Genomic DNA, 24089 nt, shown 5'->3' on the forward strand with positions numbered 1-24089 from the left:
ATATATATATTAGTGAATCTATCCATAAGAATTAAAGCTTTAGTATTTCCACAAATACGTCAAAAAAGAGTTGCATAATTTACGCAGCGGAATTCGAAGTACACCATAAAATGTTGTTATTTAATTATTTCATATTTTCATTATTATTTTTAAATTAATTTCTTTATAACGAATTGCTTGATAAATGTGCAAATATTTACTTAAATCAAGTCATGTGCGAAACAAAAAATAATACATTTTTCTCATATGCTGAACAAAGAACAAGAAAAAGAAAAAGAAAATAAAATAAATTCAATTCCCACTTTTCTCCATATATATATATATATATATATATATATATATATATATTATAATAATTTCCCCTTCATTTGGGGATAACACTCGTATTTTAAAATGGCGCCCGCAAGCTCTTCCTCAGCGAGAGAGAAAGAGAGAGTTTCGGAGTTACCACCCTATCGAAAGCATCGCGTCATTTTTTGACCAATCACGCCACTGACCAACAGGCCAATGGCTAACTTACGACTCATCTTTCCCCAAAAAAATAAGTGGGTGGTTTTCTTTTTGCGTAAATGGCCAATACAAACTGAATACAAGTCTTTGATTGTCGGTCGATATTCCCTTTACATAAATATAAGAATAAATAAAATAAAAAATATATAAATATAAAAAATACACATATCAAAAATATAAGTATAAATGGAATATAAATATCCCTCGAAGATTGCCAAAAAACAGTCTGCTTTTCTATTTTAAAAAGGAAAAGTCATTTATTTCTTTACTTTTATTGCTTTATTGATATTTTATTTTATTATTTATATTATATATATTAATGCTTTATTCACATTTTATTATTTATATTGCATATAACATATTTTCATTATATTTATAGGCAGGCTAAAGAGTAAACTGTGCTCTCACTTTGGTTAATTATTATATAAATATATATATATCTTTATTTTTTGGTATTATAATTTTACAACTTATTTTTGGATCTTTATTGAAAAATACCTCAAACTCCGTAAAATTCTTACAGATATTGGATAGATAACTAAGGAAATGATTACGGCTAGCAGCAAAAAATATAAGCTAGTCGAAGACTGCCAGGTAATGATCCGGACGCCCGAAGTTATCGATGAATCGGACGAGGAACGGGAATTAACCAACCTTAACTGGCTGCTGCGTAATCAGAATTTGGCCTGGCCAAAAACAATTGACGGCAACTCTGAAGATGATTTAAACAATACTCAAACAGCGCCAGCTGAGAATGACGAATTGGATAATGAAAGTCAAAATACAACAAAAAGACAAAAGTTATCTGATTTTGGTGATCCCAAAAGAGGAGCCATAAATAAACAGCTAAAACGCAATTTAACCAATTATGCCGAGTCAAGAAAACAATGCACAAAAAATGCAACACACTCAAAGCGACCAAGTCCCGCCGAGCGCTACGATATATTCATCAATAAAATAAAACGGTAAGCGAGAGAATACCCCTAATAAATATGGAATGCCAATTATAAATATTGAGCTTTTTTCTTTTTACAGTGACTTGGCGGAATATCAGCATTCGGCGACTAAATATAAAACGGATGTGACTGAAAAGCCGCCTTTCAACTATTCCCATATCATTGGCATGGCAATGCTGGAATATGGCAGGGCAACTTTACAGCAAATTTGCGCTTGGATCGAGTCGAAATTTGCTTTCTTTCGAGTGCGCAAAAAGTGGAATGTAAGCCAGAGATTTAACAGTGGCAGAGATTTAACAGTGCAGCTGTTAAAGCTGTTAAGAAATCTCAGTTTGGCAAATTTCCCTTGAGGAATTTCCCCCAGTGCTTTAGGCAGGCACAGACTCTCTGTGGTGGTGGAGAAAAAGCCAATCTAAATATTACCAACTTGCGATTAACCACACATAACATACACAACACACACACATATTTACGCTCACTTCGCTTATCTTGCAGCAAATTTACGCTTAGATCGAGTCGATATTTGTTTTCTTTCGAGTGCGCAAAAAGTGGAATGTAAGCCAGAGACTTAATGTGCAGCTGTTATAGCTATGAAGTAATCCCAGTTTGAGGAATTTCCCTCACAGGCTCATACATATTAACGCTCGCCTCGCTTATCTTGTTATCTCTTTCGCACACAACCAAATGCTTGATCAATATGCGTTTCTATTTTTGACTATAACTCGGCTATTTCTCAACCGATCCTAATGAAATTTATACTGCTGATTACTAATAAATCAATTATATATTTAATAAATTATATGTATATATATTAATTAGCAGCTGCTGCCTTTCATATTGCGCGTTTTATAGCTAAATTATCGATAACACCAAATTAACTAGGGGACTAGGAGCACTTATGTGCCAAATTTCAAGTCGCTAGCCTAGAACAAAAATTTTCCACTTTTCCGTTATATAATATATAATAATTTTTTCTTTGCAGAATTCGATTAGGCATAATTTATCGTTGCATCATTGTTTTCGCAATCGCAAGCGCGAGGAAAAAGGCAAGGGGGGCTATTGGGAGCTGGGCGTCGATCCCAAGAAATGTGATAGGAAACGCATTCGAAATCGCAAAGGAGCTCAATCAAAACTAAATCAAAATTTGGAGACAGTAACAACAACAGTTTCCAATAAGAAACTCTGTAATAATAATAGTACGGATCTAATCTACGGCATTACGGATCAAAAACCGCTGCAAAGACTCTCAAATATGGCTGGAAATGATGTGCAATTGGAGTCGACGGATCAAAACTTAAATCTGGACATTAATTTGGCATTTGGCACATTAAACAATAATGTTTTAAGCTCAGCTCCTCCCTCCCCTCCTCCGCATCCTCCACCACACGATGATTCCTTTCTATATCCCGCCGATGAGTTGACATTGGCGCTGACTGCAACCAGTGAAGCTTCGTTTCATTTGCAACCACAATATGAACTGGGCACGATTATAATCAGCACCACGACGGGCATCATCGATGAACCCAACTCAGCCTCATCCTCCACCTCCGCCTCTGCTTGCCTCAATTCCATCAAATTTGGATGTAATAACATGGTAATAACAATATAATATAAATAATGATACGGTAACAATCCAACATAATATAATAATTATATAAATATTCCTTATTCTAATTTAATTTTCATTAATTCCTTAATAATACAATAATATATTACAAATAATAGCATGGTATGTAATAATATAAAACATATTACAATTTCATATTTTATATTTATATAATTTAATATAATTAAATGATCTTATTGAGTAATAGTAATTTAATTAAATAATCTAATAAATATAATGTAATAATAATATGATTTCATCCATCATGAATTCATTAATATTTTTATAATTATTATGTTTTATTTGTATACTTTCTGATTTCTTTTATATTGTATATATTTTATAGATCGGCTATATGGATAACAATATAAATATGTAATTTAACAATAATAATTTAATTTAAAAATAAATATAACGTAATATAAATAATAATATGATAGCAATATAATTTAATATTTTAAATATGTATGCTAATTTCATTCATAATGAATTCATTAATATTTTAATAGTCATTATATATTATTTATATAATTTCTAATATCTTTTTAGATCTATTCGGAGGACGAGATACCCACGCCCAGTCAGAATGTTATCATCTCATCCCATAAAATGGATGCGAATAGGGATGCAAATATAGCATTGATAGCTCCGTTGATTTCCACATCTGATATTAGTTGCGATTATAGCAATTATCGGCCGTATATCGATGGGGTGGACGAATCCTTCAGTTATCTGCATGGCAACGAGTTAAATCGCAGCGAGGACATTTTGGATAATCTGCTCGATGTGTGTGTTAGAGATTATTAAATAAAATCAATGACAATGTCGCCAAATTAAAGTGTATTTAATTTAATGCAGCATTACACTTAACTTAAAATTACACTCTTTGTTTTGTTTCTCATTCTGCAAATTATCAACGAAAAAATGCCTAAAAATCGTTTATTTTAAATATTTGTTTTTATTTTCCATTCAAATTTATCATTAATAAATAGCGGCATGTAAAAATTACTTAAAACACATTTATTTTTAAATACTTATATATTTTTTAAAGAATGTACAGTACAGTAATATTCGTAATTATGTAAATACTTAATTATTTCGAAGTGTTGGAATTTAGACACAAAAAATATAAAATTAAGCCGCACAATATAATTATATATATAGAATATATATAAATATAAAATAAAGTAAATATTTATATTGAAATTTGAGCTAAATTTTATTCAAGTTTCTGTTTCTAATCACTAAAAAGAGGAAACAAAACGATAATTGAAGCAGTATTTTTAAGCGAACGATTCTTTAAATCAGATTAAAGTTTTGGGAGGCTTATGTTTTTTAGTGTTACACAAATTAAGGAGAATATAGTATATAGAATATATTTGACTGAACATTCATTTGATAACTTTACTTAATTTAAGTGCAAATAAATTGGAATTTTGACTCACGGTCATTTAGGATTTATTCATGCAATAATAATATAACTAGATATATATTTAATTGCCTCACGAAGCCATTGATTGATTGATTGAGTGGTTGACTGATTAATTTCAAGAGCAAGCGCATTTAATAATAATAAATAAAATATTATACATATATATATATATATATATATATATATATTTACATTTAATTGCCTGTCTCAGCCTCTGATTGACTATTTTGATTAATTTCAGCTGCAAGCGCATTCCGTATTTATAAATATATATAATATATTATATTTTTGTCTCTCAGCCTCAGATTGATTGATTGACTGATTGATTTCAGGAGCAGGCGCATTCGACGACCTGCATATCGCTCCACGTGGATATCTTGAGTTTGTCCGTGTGCTCCTCATCGAAATGCAGAATCTCCAGCTCCGTCAGCTTGGAGGGGGCACAGCAGGGTCGAGGCACGCTATTGTGATCCTGTTGCCACATCAGACTCTGCAACAGGGCGTGGTGGTGGGCGGGATTGTGGCGGGGCGGACAGCGACCGCGGCAATAGCCGGCATCAAAAGTCTTTGGGTGAATAATGAACTCGAATCCTTTTATGTCCTGAAAGGCGACATTCAACTGATGGCGACAGCAGCGCTGATGCGACTTGTAACAGCTATTGGGCCACTTTAGCGGATGTTGACTGTGCGGTGAGGTATGCGAGAAATAAGTGTGACCAATCGGCGCCGCTGAACGATGAACGCCTGCCTCGCTGTGCGTGTGACCAACGTGTCCGATAATATTCAGCACAGGCGACAAATGGAAATTAGCAGGGGGAATTATCAGCAGGTATATTATCAGCCGTCGAATTTTCAGCAGGCGACGAATTCGTATGGAATTCACTTAAGATGCGCGCACCAATTCGCCGGCATTTATCGCATTGAATTTCGACGCCGAGATTCTCGTGGCTCTTATTTATCCAACTGCGCACCGCTTGCGTCACATCGAATTCCAGCCACTGGCTGTGCGTCGTCTCCTCCCCATTTGAATTCGAATTCGAACTGGAAAACTCAATTTGACGCGCGTCGAGCTGCTGGCGTCGCTGTCGCGGCAACAATTGATACACTTTCAAGTTTAAAATATGCTTGCGCAGTTTGTTGCGTGCTGCGAACGGATGCGCAACGTGGTTTGCGGCGGTTGAGCCGCAATTGTTTCTATTCTTCTGCTGCTGATTATTATTATTTAATTTACGTCTGCTGCCGCCTTGGCCAGCAGCCAGGGCTGGATTATAGAGCAGCATTAGCCGCACATTTGCCTCATCCACTTTCTCGTAGTTATAATCATTTTCTTTGATTGCCAGCGGAAAGTGCAGCAAAATATTGGTTTTATCGCCTTGTTTTTTATTATTCTTTTTAGTCGCTCCGCGTTTTTGGCGCCATCTTTTTTGGGTTATATCGCTGAAGCTATTTGTCACAATGCTTAAGATTTTCAGTGTGGATGCATTGAAGAATTCATCGCTCGTCTTATCTGTTTCCTGATGTTTCCGAAGTCGCTCCAAGTATTCGAGATATTGCTAGAGTATTCTAATTGGGCTAATGTGGCCTGCACAAATTAAAAAAATAAATATTTTAATTAACTAATTAATCAACTAGAATTAAATCAAATAAAATAAACTAAATGTTAAAAACAAATTGGTAAATGTATAAGACCAACAAATAAAATAAATTAATTACTTACAATTTAATAAAATTAATAATATTAAATATATATCTCATATATATATCTCATAATAATAAATATTTGAGAAAAAATAAAAGATGCCCAAATAAATTATAGACATTAATTAATTAATTACACTTAAAGAAAAATAAAATTAATTATCAATAAATATATAATAATAAAAACTAAATAAATAAATGAATCCTCAAGGAATAATAAATATTTAAAAAAAATAGTACAAATAAAAAAAACACCAAATAAAATAAGTAAAATATATAAAAATTAATAAAATTAATAATATTAAATATATATCTCATATATATATCTCATAATAATAAATATTTGAGAAAAAATAAAAGATGCCCAAATAAATTATAGACATTAATTAATTAATTACACTTAAAGAAAAATAAAATTAATTATCAATAAATATATAATAATAAAAACTAAATAAATAAATGAATCCTCAAGGAATAATAAATATTTAAAAAAAATAGTACAAATAAAAAAACACCAAATATAAAAAGTAAAATATATAAATAAATTAATTCATTATAATTAAATAAAAAATCATCAAGGAATAATAAATATTCTAAAACACTATCGGTTAAAGCAAAAGATGTGGAATTAAAATACATTTTATTTTTTTAAATTTAATTCAATCAAATTGAAAAAATCAATGTAAAAGAAAAATATGCCCAAATAAAAAACATAATAAATAATGCATTATAATTAAGTGAAATAAATCATTAAGGTATAATAATTATAAAAAACACTAGCAGTAAAACTAAAAAATTCCCCGCAAAAACCGTTTTTAGCTAATTTAAATAAATTTTCATTATTATTATTTTGTTATTGGTCTCCTGCTTCTCACCTTTTTCATATCCGGTAATTTTTTTAGTCCCAGTCCGTTCATAACTAGTTTGGTTAGTTTATCTTTATTAATAATTCGACGATTGTACATTTGGTGATGAGCTTTATGATGATTTGAATGATTATGACCATGATTTGTTGATGATTTCTTTCGCTCAAAGGCGAGTTCTGCTGCTTCTGCTTCTTCTTCTGATTTGAGTATTTTTTTTTGGCTGTAGATTTTGCTATGACTTGATTGCTTATCGGCAAGACGAATAACGCTTCGTATGCTGCGTATTTGCTTTGGTGCTTGATTTAATAATTCGTGTGATTGATTTAATAATCGTTGTGTTTGACTTAGATTAATCAGACTGTATTCGTGCAAGAGCCGATTACTGAACGTTGAATAAAAATAGTTTTGCTCACTTTTGCTATTCATATTTAATTGATTTAAATTGGCTTTACCAACACTAGCTGTGTCACTTGTCATTTCTTGGCCGTTGCCTTGCGAAATCAGTGTTGAATTACATGTTAAAATTATGGATGATAATAATAACAAAATTATCCAAGATATTTGTGTTAATTTATATAGGAAATATGTGGAAAATGTTGTTGCATTTTTGCCTTTTTTTCCTAATTTATCGATATAACAACAATCGAATACAATCGGTCGCAAATAGAAATTTAAATTTTCATTTATTTGTTGGCTTTTTACAGCTATTCGAATGTGATCATTCCAGTTTGAGTTCCAGTGCCACTGCCAGTTCCAGTTCCAGTTCCAGATACTTTGGAATGTTGCTGCAAAATATTCATTGCGTATTTGCATTTTGATACCAACACATGGCCTCCTACTCCCCCTCCCCGTTCCCATCCCCCTCCCTCTACGTCTTCGCCGACGCCTTCGTCTTACTCCTCGCATCTGAGCGAGATGGCAATAAATCGATCACCGCTGCTTCTGCTGCTGCTTCTTATTTTTATTTTTTTGGGGTTCTCCCACACACACTGTTTTTTTGTTTAATTGGCCATCGAAGCTTTTACATACTTTTATTTACATTTACACAGCAGCAAAAATGTGTGTTGACATTTTTGTTGTTAACATATTTCAGGAAAAAAATACTGTTGACTATTTATTGAATTTGATTAATTTAAAGATCACAGTTGATTCCATGTATTATGTTGAAATTAACAATAACAATCGACCTACACACACACATTTCTTCTTGTGTGTGTGTTTATTTATTTACACGAAGCGACGGCAAGTTTCAATTTGTATTTCTATTTCACATTCGCATTCGCATGCGCACTCGCGTTCGTACTCGTGTTCATTCGGCGCTTCGTGTTCAACTGAAATGCCAAGCAGTAAGTGAATGCATAGCTTGCTCGACCAACAACAGCCACACTCAATACAGAGAGGGCAAAGGCAACAGCAGCAGCAGCATCGGCACAGGCAGACGCGGAGGCGGAAGGCAGCAGCAGCCGAGGCGTACTCAACTTAAACATTCACCCACACCCACACCCACACATATATATAAATTGCCTCAGCTGCGTGAGTTGTTAGCGACGCGCATTAAATATATTCTGTTACACGCATGTTAACAACACTTGCAATGGCACAATTTGTGCTTAATATTTAAAATGTTATTATTGACATTTAGTTAAATTATTATATACAAAAATAAATAACTGTGAATTTAATAGTTTACATATTGAATAAAATAAATGACTCATAGGAAAAATAAATCTGTGAGCCACATTTCAAGTGCTAAAAGTTTCTACTTTTACAAACTGCACTGTTTATTAAATTAAAAATGTATATGGCTTAATTATTCGTATATTAAAAAAATATGTATATATTGAAAAAAATTATTACTTATGGGAAAAATAAATCGATGAGCCACATTTCAACAGCAATAGCGTTTTTACTTTTATAAACGTCGTATATCTTTATAATTCATATATTAAAAATAAAAAAACTCCTAAGCAATCTACATGTCTCTGTAGAGTATTGTTTATGTTTTCTTATTAATTGATTAATTGATATAATTTAATAATTTATATGTATTCATAATTTATATATTGCAAAACTAAATAATTTCTGCACAGTTCTGTTGATGTGTGTTATTAATTGCATACCTTTCGTGTGTAAATTAAGGCATCTAAATTCAGAGTGTTGAAATCAAAAAGAAACACAACAAACAAACAACAAGACTTAACGTATACCTTAATTAAATACAACTGTTATTTGTGAACAGTATTTTTTAGGGCTGCGACGCCTTCACTCGTTCGTGACACGAGCAGGCGCGATCTACATATATGCTATTTATAGATAGCTTGTGTTTACGCACATGTGAGTGCATAAATCGTTGCATTCGTTTTAAAAGTCACGAGTGAAGCACGACCCACGCTCAACTCTAAATGCAAACAAACATATTAATGGGAATTTTTTGTGTACACGTGTGTGTGTGTGTGCGCGTACACTTCTGTTATGGGCATGTAATGTATTTTTTAAAGATAAATGTGAAATGCCAGTCAACGTTTCATTGATAAAAAGAAAAAATAGGCGTCTCGCAACGTAAACATTCTTTGTAAGCGATAATTAGTTGTACACTAAAATCAAATGGCTGGCTTTTTACATGGAGAGCCGCTGCTTATGTAAACAAACACACACATACACTCAAGATAAGCAACAGCAATCACACAACACACACACAAGCAGTGTTTTTGTTTGTATTTGTGTAAACGTCAGCGGGAATTCTTGAATATTTCATGTGATTCATTTGAAATTTCGGCAGAGGGTTTTAACGTTGAGCAAGCAGAATCAAAGCTTTATCTCTAAATTTATATTCAATTGATGGGCATCGCAATTTGTTATTATGGGTTTTCACAGATTAAATGTATATTTTATATGGCGATTGTTTTTTTCTGCTGTTGCTGCAACTTTAATAGATTTAAATTTCGAGCGAATTTTAATGCTAGCAGTGCTAAGCGCTTTGAGCTTGGTTTGCCTAAGCGCCGCAGTGTGGCGCTTTTAAGCTTCAAGGTGCGCATAACAGCCGCTTGGCATTTCAGTGTAATCGATCGTTGAAGTTGTGCTTAAACTTAAATGCGTTTAAAAGGGAATTCGACTAGCTAAACAATCTGTAGAAAATTTAAATATAAAATAATTAAAATAAATGTTAAAGAACTTAATGGACTTTATTAAAAATAGTACAGTTAATACATAATTATATTCACTTAGAAATATGCTGTTGTTGTTATGTTAATATATATATTATTGTATATACATAAGTACATACTACTGTCTCTAAATATAGCTTAATATATTTATGTATTTTTCTTTGTTTTGTTTTCTTTTATTGATTCATAAATTGTTAATGTATATTTATATCTACAGTAGTCGTCAAAATTATAGGTACAGCAAGCATACAAATATATCTGTAAATATCTGCTTATAAAAAATCAAATAAAATTAAAAGCAATTTAATAATTGTCTTTAGGTTTTTTTCTTTTATCGAGTTAATTTTCATTTTTGAGTACAATTTTAAACACCTAAATGCTAATTTAACGTGTATTCCAATCGTAAGGCTATTCAGACATATTTTAACTACTTTTATTCGAGCATACAAGCTAAAAATCAATTAAAAACTAGAGAATATAAATCATATATTTTAATATTATTATTTTTTTGTGAAGCATATCATTAATAATTATTAAATGTTTGTGAGAGTTATTCGATGATAAACAAAATTGATACGAATCCTTAATACAATATATATCACATGTTCTAAAGAACTTTGCTCAATTTTGAGCCGAATGAAAGGGGCAGAATAATGCGAACTCTTTTAAAAAAATTTGGTAAATATTAAATGCACATTAAATGAATTTTGTTTGAAAAGAAACTCGGTTATGAATAATTGTTCTTATTTTTTGCTGACATTCTTAAATGTTTATATGGAATTAATTTCGATAAAGCACCTGCTCTAAATGCTTTTTAAAAGTATATTTGTGATATACTCCTTAATTGGAAGTATCGTATATATATATATATATATATATAACTTAGCCTAGGCCTTAAAATGTTATAATTATAAATGCAATATATGTTTTGCCTGTAACAAATGTGTTTTTTTTTGTTTAGCAAACTTTTCCATTTGAGAGTTTCTATACAATTCAGTCATAGATATCTGGATATATATATATATATATATATATATAGATACACACATATATATATATATATATACAAATCGATGTTTTTTTTGTTTAGCGTAATTAAAATAACCAATATGATTACTAAACGCTGGCGTATCGGAATAAGTATGTTGATTTTAATTGGTTACTTTTTTGAATATTCCTTTTTTAAGTCACATTCAGAGTGCATTATTAAATACTAAATAAACGAAATCATTTTTAAATACTGCTGCAATACTGAAGCTGAACTCTAAATTGGAATTTAAAATGGGATTTGTATTAAATTAACTGCGTGATGGTTTCAATCTCGAATTGGCACTCAATAGCATAGTTTGATGTGTGAATGCATTCAATTTAGAGTAACTCTGAAGTGAATTTAAGTTGGAATTGGAGTTCGAGTTGATGGTGGTCAGTTTATCGGTTGTGTTATGTTGAATCACATTTGGAGCAGTTGATTCTTGTCGTCAGCAGTTTGAGGTATCCTCTCCATCGAGGGTGCATGCCACACTCTCTAACTTGCTCGACAAATGCATCTTTTTGCAATTCGGATCCGCATCGAGGGCGTCCATTATCTAAAAGTGAATAATTGAATATTAAGTGAGCTATTTGATAAGTATGAGTATGAGTATTAAATGGATGCGCTCACCTGCTCCTTATACTTGGTTATATAAATGTAGAGTTCCTTGAGTGCTGAGATTGTGTCGAATTCATCGATTTGTTGAACGGACAACTGTTGCATGGCGGTGCTCATTTCCTGGTCACTGATTTGGGGTAGACGGGCGACGTCCCTATAAAATTCCTTGACCATTGTACGATAATTAGGAATATCCTGTACAAATTACAAATGTATTAGATATGTGTAAACAAGTAAATAATAAAAATAAAATATAGAGATATATTTAAATAAATATATATATATAAATGTACTCTTAATTAGTATTAAAATATAATTAAATAATTATAAATATACTAGATATTTACAAATAAATAAATATTATTAAATAAATATGTATATATACACAAATAAATAAATTATTACTAATTAATTAATGATTAACCTTAGCAAATAGCAGCTTATTCGAGGGCGAATCCTTGCCCAGACGATGCTCCGTCGTCGAGCAGGCATCCATAAAAGTCTGGGCAATGACACTGAGACAAGAATCCACTGAATACGTCTTGTTCACATCGAATATAAAATCTGGATTCTTGATGAAGTTGACCCAGAAGCGCAGGGGTAAACTATTCGATTTCCAGGCGTGCAATATATCCGAATCGGCTATATCATAACGCCGAGCAGCCTCGTCGAGCAGATCAAATAGCCATTTAACTGCTGGGGGCAATTCCTCGTTCACCGTCAGGATTATGGAGAAGAAATCATCGACAAACTTCTGAATAGTGCCTTTGGTTGCCAGCAGGCGGGTTAAATAAACTTCGGGAATGGTTTTGTTCACTCGCTCGATGCCATTGCCCATGCAATGAGAGCCCCCCCCTTGGGAAGTGGCCAACACATGGCCCGACATCGCAGAGTTCTTGATATTCATATAGTGGTCGGGCATAGTCGGCTTGACCAGGTGATAGAGGCGTGGCTGCTGCAGTCCCGACTCAATATCATTATTGATTATAATATGACTTTGCGAGTTGGTTATATAATAGACTGCAACGAAGAGGAGAACAGATTGACATATTATAGATAATATAAAGAAGAGGAAAAAAAAAAAATTAATTATCAATAATAATAAAAATAATAAATAAATAATAAATCAATATTATTATTAGAATTATTAGATGATTCATATAAGACTATTACTAATTAGTCTACTAATAATACTATATTAAAAATGTGTAGAAGAAAATCAATAATTTAATGAAAAATAATACATATATTTTGAAAATAAATATAACATAATAATATTATAATTATAATTATTAACGATACAAATACGTATACAGAGTAATAATAATAATACGTTTTAAAAAATAATAATAATAAATAACAACAATCATTATTAGAATTATTATATTACTCTACAAATTAGATATTAAGCTATCATAATCATATCATATATCATAATTTAATTGCAAGTAATAAGCAACTATTCAAAATGTTGTATTAAATATAAAAGTTTACTGTAATTAATTATTCTAATTATAAAATTATGAAATAACTTTGTGAGTTAAGTATAAGAATATTAATAATAATATTTAAAAAATAATATTAAACTGTTTTGTAAATAATTATCCTAATTCTAATTAGAATTATTAATATTTAAACCCACTAATAAAGTATTCTGTAATCAATTATTCTAATTATAATTATAATTATTAAATAACTAAGACATTAAAATATATTAAAAAATGAGCATAAAGTAATAAGTCTATTTGAATAACTAAGTAACGATTACATTAAAAACAAGGATTTAGCACCTTATGAGAGTAATTATGAGTAATTAACAAAGTTAATTACTCAATTGAAATACTTACAATTATGATAAGGCGCCTGCTGCTTGCCATATGGCATATTGTAGCTATCGTTTTGTCTGGCAATCAGGGACATGACCGCCGATTCCTTGACCCCATAGTGGGAGAGAGTATTCAATCGTTTCCAGCCGTTGATGGTCTTGGTGGTCAGATCCTCGTCCTGCAGCGTTAAGTGTCCACCGCGACCGTGTCGCCACTCCAGGTCCACCTCATGGACAGCGGGACGCATCGAGAAGGGTGTATTCTTAAAGATCGCATCGAGTATTTTGAGTTTGACTTGGGAAATGGTGTCCCAATCGTTGACGCGACACTGCACCTTCTCATCGAGATCGTCCTGTAGGATGTGCAGGATGACAATCGCATGGGAGACCTGCTCGTGCAGCAAACGCTCTTCGGAGAGCGAGTAGCGAGCATCGTGCGTAATCGAATCGACCAAACCCTTCTCCACCTGGTGCTTGATCGCCTTGAAAAGCAGAAAGAGACTGGAGCCGGCATATTCCTTGAGATAATCATACATACAAATGGCCAAATAGTTGGTCAGCATCTTCTCCACAACGCTCTCCGTGCGTCTCAGCATCAGCTGCGGATGCTTGCTGGCCAGCGACTTGTCAATGAGTCGCAGCAGCAGAGACTTTAATATTTCGGTGGCATACTCCATTTTGTGCATCAGCACAATCATCAGCAGTGAAGCGACATTGACACGATCCCGAATGGAGAAGGAGGCACGCTGCGACTCCAGCGTTTCGATGAAAGTGAGCAGAAAGTATTTATTGCTTATGAGCTGCTCAAACTGCATCATAGCTGCATCGTAATTGTTATGCTGATTGAGGCCAGCCCGCATTTTTGGCGAGTTTAGGATGGGATGATCGGAGACGCCGGGAAAGAAGACCTTCATGATGTAATTGACATGATCCAGTGTAGGTATGCCGCTGCTCTCGAGGTCCGCCGTCAGATCGGTCATGTCCGTCTGCAGCTCGGCAAAGGCTTGTTTGCACTCGGAGCGCACATTGCTCTCCAAGGTGATCATTTGGATCTGTATCCGTTTATATTCCCGTTCGGCCTGCGTCGACCGCCGCCGGAAGATGATTAAAATGATGACGAGTATTATAATCAAAGCGACGACTGTTAAAATGATGCCCAGCATTGCATGCGAAATAGCATACGGTTTATTCAAATCGTATCGCAGATGACCGATGACAAATCGCAAATTGCGACCGACTTTGACGACGACCAGGGGCAAATCCTTGGCTTGCTCGACACCATTCTCATCCGTCGCCGCAGGCTGCTGTTCCGGCGGCATGCAGAGCAGCTGCGTCAGGGCCAAGCTGGTTATATTGCACTGTGCGGTGCCAATGGTGACATTTACATCATACTCATCGGCAGCTAGATTCAAGAGTTCCCCCTCGATAACCAAAGTGTCGCCCTTGTAAAGTTTAACGCCATCCTCGCTGGGAAACGGCAGATAACGCGGATCGGTCAGATAAACAATTGTGCTGCGTATATCATGAAAGTATTTGTTCAAATCACGCACCAATTGCACATTATCCATGACAAAACTAAGCTGCAGATTAAGTTGATCGTGCATCTTGACAAACGCTGCCACGTCCATTTTGTGTGCCGCAAAATAACTGGAGGCAGTCGAGCCAGCCGTGGCATAAATATTGAAATTGTCGCTCAGATAAGTCTGCCGCTTCTTTTTACTGCTCTCCAATTTATCGGGCAAACCCAAACCGAGTTTCCACAGCTCAAACCTATTGTTGATGGGCGGCGAAGGACACTCCATTTGGCTGGAATTGATGACAGTGCAGGAAGTCTTGTTCACACGCTCATTGTCGAAGAACACCTCCAGCTCCGGATTCTGAATTGAGTCCAGATACATGCCGTGTACGGTTAGGATGCGTCCACCACTGACAAAACTGCGCAAGGGTTTGATTTGCATGATGCGCGGATCCTGCGTGTAATCAAAGATAGAGCAGGGCGACGGAGGCGTGGGCAAATTGTAGGCATAAGAACCGTAATTGGTGCGCAGCAGCGAGTGCTGTGGAGTCGCCGCCAATTGTTGCTGCTGGCAGGTGTATGTCCGATTGGCGCCATCCACAACGAGACGCAACGAGCGTATCGGTTCCGGTTGCGTTGCTTCCGAAGTGGTACAGGAGAGACGCGAAGACGAGGCCTGGGTGACATTGATATGGCACTCGTACTCATCCAGAAAAGCTCGAATGCTCGAACCTATGTTCAGGTACTTGCCCAGCAGCGATAGCTGGGTGCCGCCCGATTTGGGTCCCACTGTCGGATAGAGACCCGTTAGCTGCAAATCCTTGAAGTGGAATTGTACGCTGGACTCCGTGTAGCCAGCATCGTTGGCCACCTTAATCGGTGCGGACATTTCGCGCAGTGCGGCGCCAGTGCGGCATTCGATCTTGACGGAAATTTGATAATTAACCAACTCGCAGGGCACGCTGCCAATGGAGATCTTTCCACGCACATCCTCTTCGCGTATGCCTAGATTGCTGCCCTCAATCGTCACCAATGTGCCGCCCTCGATGGGACCCGACAACGGCTTGATGATGTCTATTCGCGGCCGCGGACACTCGTTCTGCAACTGCACATGGTTGTGCTGTGAATAGATGTGGGTACAATATAATTACTCAATTCAATAGTGTATTTCATTGATAAAGACAGAGTTTTTATCGATTTACTCTAACTGCTGTATATATAGATAAAATTAAATAAATAAATATATGAATATAATATAATTATATTAACTTGAATGAATAAGAATGAATATAATGTATAATCTTAATTCAATAATATATTCGGTTGATTAAGAGTGCTTTTATCGAGTTACACTAATTGGTGTCAATATGGATATATTTAAATAAATTAATATATATACTTTATATTTATAAATAACTAAAGGAAGACAGAGGCGACAACGGAGCTGGGCACAAGCACCAGGACTTCGACAAGCCAGATGTCTTTTGGATGGTTATAATCTTAAGCGATTTGAGCAAGTAATAACCATGGGAAAAAGCAGGATACTCACCGGTCTACTGACAGGGCATTGTAGACTAACAAGTCACCTAACTGAACTAGGCATCTATAGCAGCGAAATATGCATGGTTTTGTAAAAGCGAGGAAGAATCCTCAATGCACATCCTAGCAGAAAAGAAGATGCAGCATCCTAGGGATACATATTGAGTTTCAAAGACATCGAAGCGCTCAACCCAACAAAGATTCTCGCATTCGTGAGGGAGATGGGGTTGATGGTGGAACTATTGCCTCGGAAGGGGCACAATACATCAAGTAGACGGACGACGGATTTGGTGATTTTGGGCTCAGATGTGGGCGTGGCTATAAAATCGATTCTTAAGGGCGGCTACCAGTAATATAACTACAAAATTTGACGGCTCTAACTCAAAAACTACGCATGATATAGCCATACAAAATATTTTGGGGCGGAGGGGGTTAGAGTGCCATATGCCAAAGAAGATGAAGTTCTGTAGAAAACTATGTATTTGAAATAGCAATATAAAAATATCTATTAAAGATTAATAAATCTTGTGTACTGTGAGGGAAACTAACCGAATCGAATCCATGACTAGTTGGTGAGTCGGCGGCACAGGTCTCGTTGTAGACACAAGAGCTGCTGCACCAGGCGCACTGATATTTGGGATCCCTGGTGACGCAGAGACTGCAATCGGCGTGCTCCCGATGTGAGCCGAGCACATCGCACTTGTACAAGATAACGGTGGCTGTATCGACATAATGCTGCCGATTCCAGGTGATGTCCACCTTGGCCTCATACTCATGGGTGTTCGTCTCATAGAAATAGGGTGTCTTCTCGCAGACAACGATGCGATTCGATTCGATGTGGGCGGGCAGAAGCATCTGAGCGGCCTCAATTTGAATGGTGCACAAATAGCCGGCATGGGCACTCTTTGGCTTGGGCAGGTTCTCAATCTCCAGGCGGATCTCTTTGGGCACGCGAACCGGCAACAGGATGGGTGAGAGATTCCTCTTCAAATGCGGACATTGCGTGTCTGTGGCAATGGCGCTCTCCATGTTCCTGCACTGCTCGGAGCGATGCACGCATTTGTTGTCAAAGATGCACCAGTTGCAGTTCCAGGAGCTCCGCACACACGACTGACAATTGCCGTGATGCGAACAGTCGAAGAAGGCAAAGGAACGCGACACAAAATCCTTATTTGTCTCCGAAGATCTAACAGCCAACGGCACCAAAACATGATCCATGTTGCTGGCTATCTGCGGACGCTCCTCAATTGGTGGCGTGCCACAGGCCAAGCCCTGTTGCAAGATCTCTGCGTCGATTGGCGTCGAGTTACCAAACACACAACGATATTTTGCATTAAACGGCTCCGGCAAAGTGCGTATAACCAGTCTGACCTGCGTCAGCTCCGTGATGGGTATTTTGTCCGGTTCGATGGACACGAAATCGATGCACTGTTGTCCCGAGCCCAAGGATAGCCAGCGTGAGGCAGAAGTGTCCCGTTGACAAGTGGAGCGCACCGTGCAACGTTTCTCCAACGAACACCAGCCACAGAATGGATCTCTCGACTCCAAGCAGGCCGTGCAATTCGCATAAACCGAGCAATGTTCGATGCGTAATTTGGTTATTTTACGCAAGGATATGACGTAGAGGAAATCCTTTCTCGGTGACATCATCGTATTGGGCAATATACGACTACCAGCATCGACGACAATTTCCTCATATTCGCCGGGTTTTTGACCTGAGAGGAGTACTTTCTTAATGGCACCCTGCTCGGTGCCCAGAAAGGCCAACGAATGTTGTTGATCGGTTGTTGTTGTTGCCGTCACCGATGTCACAGATACATTATCGAAATGGAATAAGGCATGGGCCAAAATCGGCGCAACTCCACTGATCTTTAGCCCCACATTGCAAAAGTTATAGATATTCCCCAATGAACCCACAATTGGGCAGCGTCCGTCGTTTATCGTCCCGGATATATAGCCAAGATTGCGATCTTTAATGGTGCCATTGAAACACATGTGTATATTTTCGATAAATGTATCTTCGATATCTTTCAGGCTATATATACACATCGCCGATTTATTCTCCGGCTGATCACTAATCTCCTTGGAGGGGGAGAAGACGGTGACGAGGACATGATCATCCCGCTTGATGCCCATTTGATGGGCCAACTTTTGGCTGGCGTGCGTTATTTTTGCGTCCCTTAGGATATTATAATCGATATGTTCATCGGTCGCAGTGCAAGTGATCGTTATTTCCGTATAGCTATCATAATTGGGATCCGTTATGCAAATACGTGCCAATCTTGTCACATAGCCGGCCTCCTCAGCCAAATGTGATTTCTTTTGTACGAGCACAAAATATGCATATTCCGATGAATTGAATCCATAAACATAATCCACCAGGAAATGATCTCGATACTTAACATCAATATTGATAATCGATTGTTGTATCGAGAACTCGGCGTAGTTTAAATCATCCAAACGTCGCGAGGATATTGCCGGAACATCGTGTCGATAATCGCCGACATTTGTAAACGTGGTGCCCACATAGAGTATATCCTCCTCCTTCCACGAATATCGGGCAGGACCCACAAACGCATAGGTTGACGCATATTCATCGTTGGCAGCCAGCGGAACTGCCACAAATTGCGGCGAGGCAGGAAAACGCTGCAAATTGTAAATTTCACAGGCACCTACAAAAAAATAAAGATATTAAATAATATATATATAAATATATATATATTTATAATATTAATATATAGCTACGATCAATATTTAATATTTATTTCATTTGTATATAAAATATTTAAAACTGAACGAGCTATTGAGAAAAATTATTATTTGATTTTAGTTGGCATTAAATAAATATAGCTAAGCCATTTTTTGCTAATCCAATACTATTATAATTATAAGTTTAAATAATAATTTAAATAAGCATTTATAAATACTACATTTAAACTCATTTTGTTGTTACTATTTTTGTCATTATGCATTTAAATACGCCCAGAAATCGTATAATACCTGTTTTTTAATTGAAATTTAATTTAATTGTATTTGTTGTTTAATCTGAACTATTTTATACTTTTTGACTTTAGTTGACACAAAAAATAAATAAGTAATTCAATAAATGGCTAAATAAATAAATGAGTACATAAATTGATAAATACAATAAACAGTAAATAAATAAAAAAAAGTAATAAATTAATAAGTAAAGTAAATAAATAATTAATTAATAACAACTATGCCATTCATATATATTTTTGTATTGATCCCAGCTGTATATAAATCTATACATACATTTAGATATAGAAATAGACCTATAAACGGATTCGTACCTTGTCGTATGCTGCCGCAAGATATGAGAATGCCTTCGTTGTTGGCATAGCTCACCACAAGTATTTTATTATAGTTATTGACAAGCGAGGTCTCCACATCTTCCGGACAACCCCCGGCATGGCACTGAGGTGCATCATGTTTGGGGCCCGTTACTGCCTCCTCGAGGACTCTCAGATTCTCGTTGAGTTTGAGGATTTTATTTGTGGCGCCGGCAAAAAGCACATTATGCGTAAAATCAAATGTTAAATGTGTGAAATAATTTTTCACTTGTGCTGAGGATGAACCAGATCCAGTTCCAGCTCCAGCTCCAGCTCCATTTGTACGATTTCCCAAATTAGCCACAGTTGAGGTGGAGGAGAAAGACGCAGCAGAAGACTGCTGAAAGTTGCCACTCAAAATTGGTGGCAATATAAATTGAGCAACAATATCGCCGGATGTAAATTGTTTTGTTTCCAATTCCGGTGAAGATTTTATTCTGGCTCCATGTGAAATATTAATTGCATTAAATAATAATGCATAGCTAATAATAATAACAATAGAGGCGGCGCCATTTTGTTGTTGTTTTTGTTGCAACACCATTCTAAAATTGTGTGTGTTTTTCTTTCTCTCAGTGTATGTTTTTTATTTTTCTTTCTCTTCTCTTTTTTCATAGGGAGTTTGCAGGCGGAGTGCGTTGTGCAATTTGAACAGCCAGCGATTTATCAATGCTCTTTTTTTATCAATCACATTCTGTGTTTAACTTCATTCTCGTGTTTCACATGCTGAATTGCGTTTGTTTTAACTTAATTATTGTACGAACCAAAAAAAAAAGAAAGAATTCTGGCTTAAACACGAACGCACACACGCATACACACGCGCAAACACATATGCAACTATAGTTGGTGGAAAAAAGTGTATACTTTCATAATAGTGCCTATCGAAATATCGATAATACCATAAGCGATTAACACACTCCAGGTATGTAGTGCACATTAACAGGCGCATAAGCAGTACCGTTTGAGTAAATTGGTCAGGCTACTTTGTGTACATTTGCTATTTGCGTTAGTACGCAGCTTGGGCGCGTTAACAGTGCGGATTGAGCAGGTAGCCAGACATGCGAAACATTTAGCAAGCTGGTATGACATTTCAATTAAGTAAAATACATTTGAATTGGGTTTGTTAAACCTTTTCGTTGCAGACTTTATGTAAGGAAAATGCTTGGTTTTCTGCATTTAACATATATTAAATATTCATTATAATTAATTCATAAATGTATTTAATTTGTTTATAATTGCGCTGATCAAGAGCATATTAAAAGGAGGATAAACAGTGCTCCTTGAGCATTAACAGTGACGATTGAGCAAGTGGCCAGACTGTTTTTCTATAGGAGGCGAAGTATTTAAAAATATGGAGTGGCTTTATTTGCTGCATTTACCAGATATTAAATATTCATTATGAATTTGTGTAGAATACAAAAGGCAATTAGTTAATTTATTTATTATTGCGTAGCTCCGAACAACTTGAGCATTACCAGTGCAGTTTGCGCATAGTTGATAGACAGTTCCCAGAATTTAAATACTGCTCATCGAGAATAAACTTGACAACATATTAAGTATATATTAACCATACAAAATGTAAATATTTAATTTATTTGACCGATGCTATTAAATAATCATTTAAAATTGGGAAGACACATCATATTAATATATAATTAATATGAACCTTAGTATTTAGATTATAGTATTAAAAGCTAAAACTTAAATAAGAAATGCAACTTGGTGTTTATGGCTTAATAATTTAACTAGCAAAGAATGTTGTGTGTATGTTGTGTGTTTTTGGGTGTGTGTATGTGTATTTGGGAGTATGTATGTATTTGGATGTGTGTGTATATTTGGATGTGTGTGTGTATTTGGGTGTGTGAACTGTGTGAGCTGAACTGAAACTAAATAAGTACATTTTTATATTTATGCTCTAAAAGTTAGTTTTGGTTTTCAAATTCTCAAATCAAATTCTAATCTCCAAAACCTTAAATTTATTAGGTATTTAAAAATTAAATTGAGGATAGGTCTTTTAACGAGATACGTAAGTATGCGTATTTTAAGTAAATTAGTAGTAGTAACTAGTATCGATGACATTATCGATATTGTATTACTGCATCATTTGCAAGTATCGATTCTCTTCGAGCAGCGAGTTTAATGAAGTTGTCATATCATTGATAATCATATTGCCACCCGGATGCGGATGTGGATGCGTTGAGCTGCTCACATCCGGCCAAATGTGATTGTTTTGTACAGCTGCTGCTGCTACTGTTGCTGTTCTATTGGCAGCCATTTGCACATGAACTGACAGACTGATATTGCTGCTGTCATTGTTGCTGTTACTCTCCATCCAATTTTGACAACTCTGCACATATTCCAGCGTGCGCTGATATGTATCCGATTGCATAGATGTCTGTTGTTGTTGCTGTTGTTGTAACTGCTGTTGTTGTAATTGCTGTTGTTGGTGCTGCTGTTGTTGCTGCTGCTGCCCTTGCGCATTCTGGCCGTTAGCTGGCGCTGCAGTGGGCGAAAGCTGTGATTGGCTGACGACGCCACATTGAATTTCTGCTGCTGCACAGCTAAGCTGCTCACTTTGGTTCATTTTGGGCAGCGTCGGAACCAGTTCCGGCAAACTAGTCATTGACGAATCAATGAGCTGATTTTGTTGCGAATTTTGTGGATTTTCGGCGAGTTGATAATTATTTTGATTGTAGAGATTTGTGGGCTGATAGCGATGACTTTGGTGGTTCGCTTCTAGTTCATAGTTCCGTTGCGAGTATGGGCTGCCCAGGGCTGACATAGTGTGAGCCGATTGTGGCGATAACAGTTCCAGGCTGGGACTTGCCAGTGGTGCCGGCAATTTGGAAAGATTTGCATTTGTTGTAAATGTTTTAGTGGAACTTGATTTTACGTTTTGCAACTCCTGTTTGCCAGTCCTGGCTTTGGGCTTTTCCGTTTCCTTGACCAGATTTAAATATTGCAGCATTTCATCGGGCAAAATTAATTCCTCAACTTCGTCTAAATTAACAACTTGCTCATTGGGATGATTTAAATTTGCAGTTGGAATTGCCATTGGAACTGGTACTGGTGCTGGAACAGGCACTGACACTGGAACTATTGTTGTTGTTGTTGTCGAACTGCTGCGATTGCGTTGCATTTGAAACTGATTCCGGCAGGCGATTGGTTCCGATTGGCGTCGAAATTGTTCCAGTTCGTTTGGCGAATTGTGATAATAATTGGCTGGAAATTGCAGCATTCCACTGGAAGAGCGAGCAGCACCAGGCGGCTGTTGTTGATTCAAGCGCTGCAAGTGACTGGCTATGAGGTGGGAGGAGGGCGGCGGCGGCAGACTCAAATTGCCCATGGCAAAATCACTTCCCATGGAATTTCCAGGCCTCATTCCAGACGTGACGCCAAGCCCATTTCCAGGCCTAATTCCAGGCACTATTTCAAGAGCATTTCCAATGACACTTCCCGTTGCATTTCTTGTCCCATTTCCAATACGATTTGCCGTAAAAGTAAAGCCGGAATTGGAATTGAAATTGGAAATTGAATTTAAATTTATACCATTTCCAGTTGTTGCTTGAACATTGGAGAGCTGGCTTGAACGCCGGGAACAGCCCGGCGAAATGGGATCATAGAGTGATGGCGTCGCTACGGCCGTATTATAAACCATACCCGGTCTCATCGTGGAAATCGAGGAGAGCTGCGAGCACTGACTACTCCTGCGACTCGGCATGCTGCAGTAATAGGTGCTCGCATTGGAATTTTGACTATCGCGCCGCACTTGCGAATCAGCCGTAGTTGTGCCCGGCTCCATTTTGAGTTCCGTAATGCGCTGGTTCAGTTCGATGATGCCAATGGCGCGATTAGTTTCGGGTATATTCGATAGCAACGAATTGCTTTTTGTTTGGAGGCGACTCCGAAAAGGCTGGCGGCAAATTGTGGCAGCAACTGCTGCCGTTGCCGTTGCAGCAACTGTAGCTGTTGCCGTGGC

The 24089-nt window shown here is 36.3% G+C and overlaps 4 protein-coding genes across 4 annotated transcripts in view; 1 reads left to right on the forward strand and 3 right to left on the reverse strand.

Moving 5' to 3' along the window:
- Window positions 1-1048: 1048 nt before the first annotated feature.
- On the forward strand, window positions 1049-3905 carry LOC6570270 (forkhead box protein J1-A). The gene is made up of 4 exons (XM_001996489.2): window positions 1049-1475; window positions 1546-1729; window positions 2449-3060; window positions 3622-3905. Exons 1-4 carry the CDS (start codon window positions 1057-1059, stop codon window positions 3877-3879), a joined length of 1473 nt encoding a protein of 490 aa, XP_001996525.1. The 5' UTR covers window positions 1049-1056; the 3' UTR covers window positions 3880-3905.
- Window positions 3906-4289: 384 nt separating this feature from the next.
- On the reverse strand, window positions 4290-5528 carry LOC6570269 (bone morphogenetic protein 4). The gene is made up of 2 exons (XM_032742046.1): window positions 5504-5528; window positions 4290-5386 (listed from the first exon to the last, which is right to left on the reverse strand). The coding sequence occupies exons 1-2, from the start codon at window positions 5526-5528 to the stop codon at window positions 4833-4835; spliced, it is 579 nt and encodes a 192-aa protein (XP_032597937.1). The 3' UTR covers window positions 4290-4832.
- A 5778-nt stretch (window positions 5529-11306) lies between these two features.
- Window positions 11307-20612, reverse strand: LOC6570268 (plexin-B; the record flags this gene model as incomplete). The annotated part of the gene is made up of 6 exons (XM_001996487.2): window positions 11307-11818; window positions 11893-12075; window positions 12305-12900; window positions 13728-16341; window positions 17310-19432; window positions 20075-20612. Coding segments are annotated over 6 exons (6162 nt in total), but the record flags the coding sequence as incomplete, so codon positions are not given.
- A 1590-nt stretch (window positions 20613-22202) lies between these two features.
- The window catches only part of LOC6570267 (transcriptional activator cubitus interruptus), a 10868-nt gene continuing 8981 nt past the window's right edge, over window positions 22203-24089 (reverse strand). The window contains exon 7 of the mRNA XM_043215879.1: window positions 22203-24089. This exon is cut by the window's right edge and continues 213 nt beyond it. Coding sequence (XP_043071814.1) covers window positions 22203-24089 — 1887 coding nt within the window.

The sequence above is a fragment of the Drosophila grimshawi genome, unplaced genomic scaffold (genome assembly GCF_018153295.1).
Source record: "Drosophila grimshawi isolate 15287-2541.00 unplaced genomic scaffold, ASM1815329v1 contig_80, whole genome shotgun sequence".
NCBI classification, from domain to species: Eukaryota; Metazoa; Arthropoda; class Insecta; order Diptera; family Drosophilidae; genus Drosophila; species Drosophila grimshawi.

Bases quoted from the DNA above. Each gene is read 5' to 3' on its own strand.
- LOC6570269 (XM_032742046.1), bottom strand. From the start codon at position 5,528: ATGGGGAGGAGACGACGCACAGCCA. The intron at 5,387-5,503 runs GTGGCTGGAATT...GCGCATCTTAAG, and splicing joins GAGGAGACGACGCACAGCCA to TGAATTCCATACGAATTCGT.
- LOC6570270 (XM_001996489.2), top strand. From the start codon at position 1,057: ATGATTACGGCTAGCAGCAAAAAATATAAGCTAGTCGAAGACTGCCAG. The intron at 1,476-1,545 runs GTAAGCGAGAGA...TTCTTTTTACAG, and splicing joins TTCATCAATAAAATAAAACG to TGACTTGGCGGAATATCAGC. The intron at 3,061-3,621 runs GTAATAACAATA...ATATCTTTTTAG, and splicing joins AATTTGGATGTAATAACATG to ATCTATTCGGAGGACGAGAT.